This window comes from Salmo salar, chromosome 04 (genome assembly GCF_965601325.2).
Source record: "Salmo salar chromosome 04, fSalSal1, whole genome shotgun sequence".
In the NCBI taxonomy this organism is placed as follows: Eukaryota; Metazoa; Chordata; class Actinopteri; order Salmoniformes; family Salmonidae; genus Salmo; species Salmo salar.
This window is the reverse complement of record NC_138294.1, coordinates 78,010,294-78,021,278: the sequence shown is the minus strand read 5'-3', so window position 1 is coordinate 78,021,278 and position 10,985 is coordinate 78,010,294. Positions and strand designations below refer to the sequence as shown.

Here is a 10,985-nt window from a genome sequence, read left to right as displayed (position 1 = left end):
TATCGAAGTCAATAGGAAGTATATGCAATGTCAAAGTTTTTTAGCATTTGTAAATCAAGTTGATTCCTAAATTCACATCACATTGAATACACATTGCATGCCGTCACATTGAATACAGTACTGCATGTGTGTTTGAACAACCATTTATGACACACAGACACAGACACACACACATTCTCAAATGGTAAAGTTCGTGAATGAACAATCCTTCTCTGACCTAATTGGTCAGTTATGCGAAGGTCATCAGTATTCTACTGATTGGCTGTCTCACCTCATCCAGCAACATCACAGACGACTTGATGATCTCCTTCCACTTCTGCAGCTCGTCGTCATGGTAACGCTGCTGCGACTCCAGGAGCTGGGCCCACTCCAGCTGGGTCTGGGGCAGTTTACTGAGAGAAGGAGAAAGAGAAACACACACAAACACTGTTTTTAATCTGTAATATGTCTTGTCAATTACTGTCATACTGTGGAGTGACACTTTAATAAATGTTCTAAAACTGACTAACATACAATTCCAAAGTCATTCCACAGGGCTGGTATCTGCTTGGGTTGTAGTGTATTTGTGTGAAGTACCTTTCTTGTGGTCGTATGCCATGCCACGAGGTGAGACTCTGTGTAGTGTACTCCAGCATCCACAGTTTATAGAACAGCATCATGTTCAGAAACACCAGCAATACTAGACTGTAGAGAGAGAGAGAGAGTAAACAGAGAGAGTAGACAGAGAGAGAGAGAGAGTGTAGATATAGAGAGTAGATAGAGAGAGTAAACAGAGAGAGAGTAAACAGAGAGTAGACAGAGAGAGAGAGAGAGAGTAGAGAAAGAGAGACAGTGAAGACAGAGAGAGAGTGCGAGAGAGTAGACAGTGCGAGAGAGAGAGATGTAGAGAAGAGAGAAAGAGGTAGAGTAGAGAGAGATATTTAGAGTAGAGAGATGTAGAGAAGAGAGAAAGAGGTAGAGTAGAGAGATGTGGAGAAGAGAGAAAGAGGTAGAGTAGAGAGAGATATTTAGAGTAGAGAGATGTAGAGAAGAGAGAGATATTTAGAGTAGAGAGATGTGGAGAAGAGAGAAAGAGGTAGAGTAGAGAGAGATATTTAGAGTAGAGAGATGTAGAGAAGAGAGAGATATTTAGAGTAGAGAGATGTGGAGAAGAGAGAAAGAGGTAGAGTAGAGAGAGATATTTAGAGTAGAGCGATGTAGAGAAGAGAGAAAGAGGTAGAGTAGAGAGAGATATTTAGAGTAGAGAGATGTAGAGAAGAGAGAAAGAGGTAGAGTAGAGAGATATTTAGAGTAAAGCGAGAGAGAGGTAGAGATAACATAAATCTATGTTAGACTAAGGATAGCAGGATTCCCCTGGAATCAACTACTGCAAAGGAAGGATATGTTAACACTCTTGTCTAGTGTATGTATGGGGTGAACCAAGTCCATTAAACACAAACACATATCTAATCATCAACATGGTGTTATGAAAAAAGTTGAATACCTTATACAGATCCTATAGGATGCATGAATGGAGACAGGGAAAGAGAGAGAGGACAATTACACACACCACCAGACAAGAAGACAGTGTTTTTCTGCTTTAGAGTAGTAGGAGAGGGGGAAACGGAAAATATATTAGATTATCAATGTTTGGTTTCAGTACGCCTAGAAAGTGGAAACGCATGGCGCGTCACAATGTCAAAATGTTATCACAACTTGAGACACCTCATCAGTATTTTATTTCTTTTTAAAACAATAGTATTACGGTAGTTAGCTAAAGAGTGTAGAAGCAGTAACAATGAATTAGCAAGAGCACCACTCTTTGCTAGCTAATACAACGTGGTCTTCAAAAGGCGTCTCCATTAATGTTAACCTTTTTCACATTCTCCACTTTAGTACACCAAGAACAAGAATTGTTGAAGTGGACAGATTTAAAATCAGATGAGTCACCACAGGCAACTTTGACACATAAATGACACCCAAAACATTCAACATCAACTGAGAACAGTAGAGACCAGAGATATCTATGGGTTCTTCAATGGATAGTTCTCCACCCATAGAATTAGAGTTACTAGAATTATATTTCTATGGTTGTACCTCTCAGTAAACACATGAAAGAGAATCTCAAACAACCAGCCGTGGTGTTGCTGTGGTGACAGCCCCCAGGGTGGCGGTGGAAGGATACTCACACAAAGCTGATGATGAGGAGTAGCTTGGAGACGCTGTAGAGCGCTAGGCCCCCTGGGACATGGTCCGGGATGTGTCTGGTCTGAGTGGAACCTGCAGGAAGACAGGCGACCATTTTGGATCAATACAAAAAGCCACGCAATACCTAATGCTTAATTCCTGCCCTAATCAAACATTACAGTTGCAGGTAATAAAAGTTTTTGTTTTTCACAACCCTGTACAGGTTTTTGTGATGACTATCGCTAGGAAAAGCTACAGCGCAGTGTTACACAAACATTGTGGCAATTGTTCTGACAGTTGTTCCATTGTGCCAGGAAAACACAAATCACAAGCATCTTAAGAATTTGAATATTATTTGAACCCAGGTCTGATTGAAAACTCATTAGCAATTGAGCACAGCTGCTCATGAGGCTTAAGGGTGTCCACCAAAATGTACACCATACTCTGAGTCAAACAGTCATCAGCAGTCAGTCTGACCTGCCACTTGTTTGATGCGATGGTGGTGGATGACCTCCTCCTCGTCCTCGGGGGTGGTGACGGGGCTGAGGGCCTCGTCCATGTGGGGGGGCCGCAGGTGGACCAAGGGCCGTTTCCGCCGCCTCAACGCCCCTGCCCGTAGAGCCCTGGCCTTGGGGGACTGTCTGTGGGGCTCAACCAGGACCACCTCCACTTTACTCAGCTCCAGCTCTGGAAAGAATTAAAGGAAAGGGTTTATGCTTATTTCACAAGCTGTATAACACAGTTTCTCTCAAATGGCACCCTATTCTCTAGACAGTGTACTACTTTTGATCAGGGCCCTTAAGGCTCTGGTCAAAAGTAGTGCACTATATAGGGAATAGGGTGCCATTAGGGATGCAACCAGTATGACACTGTATGGTATTCAGAAGCTGGGTCCTAAATCATGGAGAGATTCAATAGCCAGGGTGCCAGTATGTTTCTGCCATTTACTTCTTTGTTGTGAGTTGTTGGCAAGGCAACTACAAAAGGACCCACTTAAGTAGACCACTTAAACAAACCGGCATGCAAACTAGAGGTTTAAGCAAAGTAAATGACTTCATTCTTTGAGTTAAATATTTACTTCAATCATTTATCCTGGTGATTAAGCAGTATCTAAAGAGTACTCATTCTAGTTTCTCAAGTGAGAATACAAACACATGCAGTTGATTTAAATGTTTTAAGAAAGACAAATCCCTAGCCTCTCACCACCATCCTGATCTCGCGAGCTTACATTCTGTTCCGCTACACGGATTCTTGATGAAGTGAAACGAGAGCACAGCTAGCAGGATGGTGGATCAGGCTAACAAATACTAGACTGGACCCCAGGCTTCATACCACTCATATTCTACATGAAACTATAGTCCAACTGACCTAAGTGTCTGAAGTACTCGTCCAGGCCGCTCCAGAAGTTCCTCTCGATGAAGCCCTTGACCAGCCCCCACGGCTGTTTCTTGTAGCGCAACTCTGTGGATACCCTGCAGGACACACACACACACACACACACACACGCACACACACACGCACTTCAACCGTCATTACACCTGCTTGGTCAACCTTAAATTTGACTTATTCTTTTAATACATTTTGAATACATTTCACCCAAGGAGTCAAGTACTGCATTATCAAGGTTGTGTTCAGTAAGGAGAAAACATTTTTAAACAGAGTGAAATGGAGAGGTACTACCTAAACAGATCCAATCAGAACACTTGTTATCGTCTTCCGTTGTAAAGCGTTTTTCTACAGTGTGCCCCACTGAACACGACCCTGGTTGGAATTTTAATATAGCAAATTTTAACAGAGTGGAGCACCCCATCTCCAATCATAGGAAGAACAGAGGGAAATCTCTCACCTTAGCCGACACTTCTTCCTGGCCACCCTGGTGAGCACGTAGCGGTTTAGGGTGTAGAAGTAGTCATGGTAGGGGACGTCGTGTGCTATCACCTCGGCATCTATGATGTAGCACTCGCTCTCCTGGCTGGCCTTGTACAGCGTCTAAACCACACAAATATGGAATAGTTGTGTTAACAGACAAAAAAAGGCAGATTCTGGCAATTGGAAGGCTGCAAACTACTTTCAGCCATTTGTCATCTGAAAATGGATGTGGTGGTTTTTCTATATGTTTTAGTACCTTCTATAAATAATCAATAATAAAACTATTGCTATAAGCATTCATAACAACCCGTGGCTCCCAAAAGCAGCCTGTAAATACATTCATAACCGTAATAGCATTCATAATGCATTACACACAGGTGATCATAACAGTGACTGTGGTTACGTTACGTCAAATACAAACAAAGCATGAAAACAAACTATGTACAACATTTAAAACCTCTATGACCTGCATTGCCACTGGGAGGCTCCACTCACCTGAGTCTCAGTGACGGTGGCGGTCTTGGGGGCCAAGGGGTTGGTGAGGGAGACGGTGTACATGATCTCTCTGGTCTGGTTGCCTGCCTCGTCTTTCTCTTTCTTCCAGGGGTGATAGACTATGTCTAGACGAAGAGTGAAGACAGACACAAAGATCAGCCCTTACTCCTTTAACATTTGCCCAGGTTTTAGTCTGACACACATTGAATTCTTTCAAAATGCATCCTTCCAGCCTTCTTACAATTCTGATCTGTGAGTTATTAGATAAGCGAAAGCAAGGTGTCCACTTTACCAATCCAGACATGTCAGATAAGGATTTACCTCAAGGGAGGAAGGAGAGAAAAACTGATCAAGGATCAGGTCCCTCCCTGTCCATGTAATCTTAATTATTAAGATCTAAAAGGTAAAACTGGTCTGGGTACTGCGGTCTCACCTGAAAAGCGTCTCTGCTCTAGGAAGTCCCTCATAAAGGTGGACTCGGTGAAGAGGATGTCGTACATCTTGTCAACGCTGAACTCGTACACCTCGTTCATGTACTGCTTCCCATGCAGGTCTTCATGAAAGGCCTGCACCTCCCCTGCTGCACACACAGAGGAAGGAGAGCAAGTGAGTGAGTGAGTGAGTGAGTGAGTGAGTGAGTGAGTGAGTGAGTGAGTGAGTGAGTGAGTGAGTGAGTGAGTGAGTGAAAGGATGTGTTTTAATATACAGGAATAGGACAGTGACAGAGTGTGAGTGTGTGTGTGTGTGTGTGTGTGTGTGAGTGAGTGAGTGAGTGAGTGAGTGAGTGAGTGAGTGAGTGAGTGAGTGAGAAGGATGTGTTTTAATACACAGGAATAGGACAGTGACAGAGTGAGTGTGTGTGAAAGGATGTGTTTTAATATACAGGAATAGGACAGTGACAGAGTGAGTGTGTGTGAGTGAGTGAGTGAATGAGTCATCGTGTATGCACGCATGTGTGCAAGTGAGCGCACTTGTGCATGTTTAAGAGAGCCAAACCTTCGTCGTGCGTCTCGGAGGAGTCGCTGAGCTCGGTAGGGAGGTCCTCGTTGTCGTTGAAGTCCAGCGAGGGCGAGGGGGCGGGACTGCTGTGACCACTGCTCCGGTTGTCCAACCCCGGCAACTGGAGGGTCAGGAGTTCGTCATCAGGGAGACACAGGGGGAAATCGTCCACGGCGGCCAAATCAAACTACGGAGGAAGAGGGGGTCATGAGCGAAGGGTCAAGTCAAAACATAATCACAGATCATTGCCCTACCTACTTGTAAAACTGAAAGCTCAGCAAGGGATAATATGTTTGAAATGCCACTGGTGTGATCTTGGGAGGGCCCTGCATGGGCATGAATTTGAAGCTTGAGCCCTACCCATGCATGCAACATTCAGGCCCTGCCCTACTCAGGCCCTTCCTTTGTTAGTATCCATTATCTGCTGGTCTCTGTCCCTCGCTCCCTGGGCTGCTCCCGCTCTTCTGCTAGTCTGTGTGTGAGTATCCATAGCAAGGGCTCGAGCAGTTAGCTGTTAGTTAGTTACATTTCATTACTCGAATCTCAGATTATTCAAGGAACGTTATTCTTTTCTGTGAAATAATCTCTCCTCTCGACTTAGACAATGTTCTGGTCTTATATTTGACGAGGTTGAATTTGATCTTAGTCAGATGTGACTGTACTGCACAGCAGAGCACAAGCAAATGGCTCAGCTTTAAACAGTTAGAGATCAATTTAGTGATAACTAAGCCCTGCCCGTATCCTAGATATTGATGTAAAAACAGGTCCCTACGCAGCCCTAACCCAATGTATAGTGTTGGGGCCCATCAGGCTTGGGTAGCAGAGTCTGAGGTGGGCTAGCTGACTAAGTTGCTGACTCTAGAACACTCTATAATGTTTTGTCTGTAGGTGATGCAAAGCAAGAATTGGTCTAATATCTAGTGGTACTCACGGGAAGGAGAGGGTCGATGATGCCCGGGCAGGGCAGGACGTTGTCGGGGAAGACTCTGCGGGACAACAGGGGGCTGGTGTCGCCCTTGACGTCTGGCGTCTTGGCGAGGGTTGTGGCGTCATTGGCGTCGTTCTCCTCCACGGGCAGCTCCTCGCAATACCTAAATCACAGGGACGCGCAACAGCTGTAAGTCAACGTTATCAGCACGGGGAACGGTGCCAGCGCTTTACCCATGATCATGGTGTGTGTGCCTATGGGGTCAAAACTCACCCCATGGTGTTGAAGTCATCGTCTGGCGGCACGTAGTCCTCGTCGTCGCTGGTCAGACCCAGCTCATTGCCATAACACTGATGGACAAAGTGCCACAACTCTTTGGGACACAAAGGCTGAGATAGATAGAAAGAGAGAGAGCGAGCGACGAAGGAGAGAGGGAGGGAGAAAGGAGAGAGAGAGAATGGATATAGATGAAAGAGGGAGGAGGGAGAAAGGAGAGAGAGAGAATGGATATAGATGAAAGAGGGAGGAGGGAGAAAGGAGAGAGAGAGAGAATGGATATAGATGAAAGAGGGAGGAGGGAGAAAGGAGAGAGAGAGAATGGATATAGATGAAAGAGGGAGGAGGGAGAAAGGAGAGAGAGAGAATGGATATAGATGAAAGAGGGAGGAGGGAGAAAGGAGAGAGAGAGAATGGATATAGATGATAGAGGGAGGAGGGAGAAAGGAGAGAGAGAGAATGGATATAGATGAAAGAGGGAGGAGGGAGAAAGGAGAGAGAGAGAATGGATATAGATGAAAGAGGGAGGAGGGAGAAAGGAGAGAGAGAGAATGGATATAGATGAAAGAGGGAGGAGGGAGAAAGGAGAGAGAGAGAATGGATATAGATGAAAGAGGGAGGAGGGAGAAAGGAGAGAGAGAGAATGGATATAGATGAAAGAGGGAGGAGGGAGAAAGGAGAGAGAGAGAATGGATATAGATGAAAGAGGGAGGAGGGAGAAAGGAGAGAGAGAGAATGGATATAGATGAAAGAGGGAGGAGGGAGAAAGGAGAGAGAGAGAATGGATATAGATGATCGAGGGAGGAGGGAGAAAGGAGAGAGAGAGAATGGATATAGATGAAAGAGGGAGGAGGGAGAAAGGAGAGAGAGAGAATGGATATAGATGAAAGAGGGAGAAGTGAGAAAGGAGAGAGAGAGAATGGATATAGATGAAAGAGGGAGAAGTGATAGAAAGAGGAAAAGGTGAGCTTTGACTAAATTGGCAACAATACACTCTCCACAGTATTTTAGTTGAATTAAAAGTGAACAGTCATACATGTAACAGTCGTACCTTTTCTAGCAGAGCATTCTGCCATAGTCTGAACATCATCATGTATGTCCGATCCCTTGCGCCGAACGAGGTGAAAAAGTGCTGGAGGAAGCAAGAAAAGGTCAGGATACTACATCACCAACCTGATAGGAAAGCCATCTGTCTGTCATAAAAAAGTTCAATAGTTGTGTATGTACACATACTTTATATACACACAGGCGCAAATAAATGTATGTGCATGCATATGTTTGTGTGTGCATTTGGTCTTTAATTTGGTATTTTATTAGGATCCCATTAGCTGTTGCGAAAGCAGCAGCTACTCTTCCTGGGGTCCACACAAAACATGACATAATACAGAACATTAATAGACAAGAACAGCTCAAGGACAGAACTACATACATCGAGAGCATCCCGACCGGTTGCATCACCGCCTGGTATGGCAACTGCTCGGCATCTGACCGTAAGGCGCAACAGAGGGTAGTGCATACGGCCCAGTACATCACTGGGGCCAAGCTTCCTGCCATCCAGGACCTCTATACCAGGCGGTGTCAGAGGAATGCCCAAAAAATTGTCAAAGACTCCAGTCACCCAACTCAGACGGTTCTCTCTGCTACCGCATGGAAAGCGGTACCGGAGCACCAAGTCTGGGTCCAAAAGACTCCTTGACAGCTTCTACCCCAAACCATAAGACTTCTGAACAATGAATGAAATGACCACCAGGACTATTTACATTGACAGCGTTCGGGCACTGATGTTAGGCGATTAGGCCTGGCTCGCAGTCGGCAATATAATTTCTCTCAAAAGTGTTCAATGGGGTTGAGGTAAGGGCTCTGTGCAGGCCAGTGAAGTTCTTCCACACCGATCTCGGCAAACCATTTCTGTATTGATCTCGATTTGTGCCCAGGGGGCATTGTCATGCAGAAACAAGAAAGGTCCTTTCCCAAACTGTTGCCACAAAGTTGGAAGCACAGAATCGTTTAGAATGTCATTGTATGCTGTAGCGTTAAGATTGCCACACTGAAAGTCACTGAGCTCTTCAGTACGGACCATTCTACTGCCAATGTTTGTCTATGGACTGTGCGCTCGATTTTATACACCTGTCAGTAACAGGTATGGCGGAAATAGCCAAATCCACTAATTTGAAGGTGTTCACATACTTTTGTATATATAGTGTATCAGTACATACACACAAAATATCTAGGTCACATGGGGGAGAGGCGTTGTGCCGAGAGGTGTTGCCTTATCTGTTTTTTGAAACCAGGTTTGGTGTTCACTTGAGCAATGTGAGATGGAAGAGAATTCAATGCAATCATGGCGCTATACACTGAGTGTACAAAACATTAGGAACAACTTTCCATGACGCAGACTAACCAGGTGATTTTTAAGCCTTGAGACATAGATTGCGTATGTGTGCCATTCAGAAGATGAATGGGCAAGACAAAAGATTTGAGTGCCTTTGAACGGGGTATAGTAGTAGGTGCTAGGGGCGGACCGGTTTGAGTGTGTCAAGAACTGCAATGCTGCTGAGTTTTTCATGCTCAACAGTTTTCCATGTGTCCCAAGAATGGTCCATCACCCAAAGGACATGAAGCCAACTGTGGGAAGCATTGGAGTCAACATGGGCCAGTATCCCTGTGGAACGCTTTCGACAGCTTGTATAGTCCATGCCCTAACAAATTGAGGCTGTTCTGAGGGCAAAAAGGGCTGCAACTCAATATAAGGAAGGCGTTCCTAATGTTTTGTACACTCAGTGTATAATACTGTGCATTTTCTTGAATTTGTTATGGATTTGGGGGCTGTGGAATGGCATGTTTGGTGGGGTAAGTGTGTGTGCTAGAGCTGTGTGCAAGTTGACTATGCAAACTTTCAACACGGAGGTTCTGATACAAATAAGTGATGCAGTCAGTCGCTCCTTACTTTCAGTCAAGAGAGACTGGCATGCATTGTATTGATATTAGCCCTCTGATTACAGTGAAGAGCAAGACGTGCCGCTCTGTTCTGCGCCAGCTGCACCTTTTCTAGGTCCTTCTTCTTTGCAGCACCTGACCATATGACTGGACAATAATCAAGATAACATCAAATTTGAGCCTGCAGGACTTGCTTTATGGAGTGTGGTGTCAAAAAAGCAGAGCATCTCTTAATTATGGACAGACCTCTTCCCATCTTTACAACCATTGAATCAATATGTTTTCACCATGACTGTTTACATTCTAAAGTAACACCAAGTCATTTAGTCTCCTCAACTTTCTCAATAGCCACATTATTCATTATCAGATTCAGCTGAGGTCTAGAATTTAGGGAATGATTTGTACCAAATGCAATCCTCTTAGTTTTAGAGATGTTCAGGACTAGTTTATTAAAACTCTTTGTTTATGGTTTCAGTGATTTCACTAGCTGTGGTTTCTAAAGCGTAAATGGTTGAATCATCAGCATACACGGACACACAGGCTTTGTTTAATGCCAGCGGCAGGTCATTAGTGAAAATAGAGACGAGTAGGGGGCAAAGAGAGCTGCCCTACTGTACACCACACTTTACATGTTTAACATTAGAGATGCTTCCATTAAAGAAAGCCCTATGTGTTCTTTTCGATAGATAGCTGTGAATCCACGATACGGCAGGTTGAAGAAAAAAAAAAAGAACACATTTTTTTAACAAAAGGTTATGGTCAATAATATCAAAGGCTGCACTGAAATCTAACAGTACAGCTCCCACAATCTTCTTATTATCAATTTCTCTCAACCAATCATCAGTCATTTGTGTCAGTGCAGTGCATGTTGAGTGCCCTTCTCTATAAGCATGCTGAAAGTCTTTTGTTAATTTGTTTAGAGAGCAATAGCATTGTATCTGGTCATCATTTTTACATTTGCTAAGAGTCGGCAGCAAGCTGATTGGTAAACTGTTAGAAGCAGTAAAGGGTGCTTTACCATTCTTGTGTTCTGCACATCTACCACTCCGGTGTTTAATTGCTATATTGTAATTACTTTGCCACCATGGCCTATTTATTGCCTTAACTTACCTCATTTGCACTCACTGTATATAGACTTTTTGTTTTCTTTTGTTCTACAGTATTATTGACTGTATGTTTTGTTTATTCCATGTGTAACTCTGTGTTGTTGTATGTGTCGAATTGCTATGCTTTATCTTGGCCAGGTCGCAGTTGCAAATGAGAACTTGTTCTCAACTAGCCTACCTGGTTAAATAAAGGTGAAATATATATATAT

General features: G+C 44.1%; 1 protein-coding gene across 4 annotated transcripts in view; it reads right to left on the bottom strand.

Moving 5' to 3' along the window:
• gramd1ba (GRAM domain containing 1Ba) overlaps nucleotides 1-10,985 on the bottom strand; it is an 80,723-nt gene that overhangs the window by 4,713 nt on the left and 65,025 nt on the right. For all 4 annotated transcript variants that reach the window (XM_082974726.1, XM_082974724.1, XM_082974725.1 and 1 more), the window contains 12 exons: nucleotides 7,785-7,865; nucleotides 6,731-6,846; nucleotides 6,461-6,620; nucleotides 5,527-5,716; nucleotides 4,964-5,110; nucleotides 4,531-4,655; nucleotides 4,013-4,155; nucleotides 3,535-3,638; nucleotides 2,644-2,853; nucleotides 2,169-2,259; nucleotides 577-684; nucleotides 272-392 (listed from right to left, as the gene is read on the bottom strand). In XM_082974726.1, coding sequence (XP_082830852.1) covers nucleotides 272-392; nucleotides 577-684; nucleotides 2,169-2,259; nucleotides 2,644-2,853; nucleotides 3,535-3,638; nucleotides 4,013-4,155; nucleotides 4,531-4,655; nucleotides 4,964-5,110; nucleotides 5,527-5,716; nucleotides 6,461-6,620; nucleotides 6,731-6,846; nucleotides 7,785-7,865 — 1,596 coding nt within the window. The remainder of the gene's footprint in view (nucleotides 1-271; nucleotides 393-576; nucleotides 685-2,168; nucleotides 2,260-2,643; nucleotides 2,854-3,534; nucleotides 3,639-4,012; nucleotides 4,156-4,530; nucleotides 4,656-4,963; nucleotides 5,111-5,526; nucleotides 5,717-6,460; nucleotides 6,621-6,730; nucleotides 6,847-7,784; nucleotides 7,866-10,985) is intronic.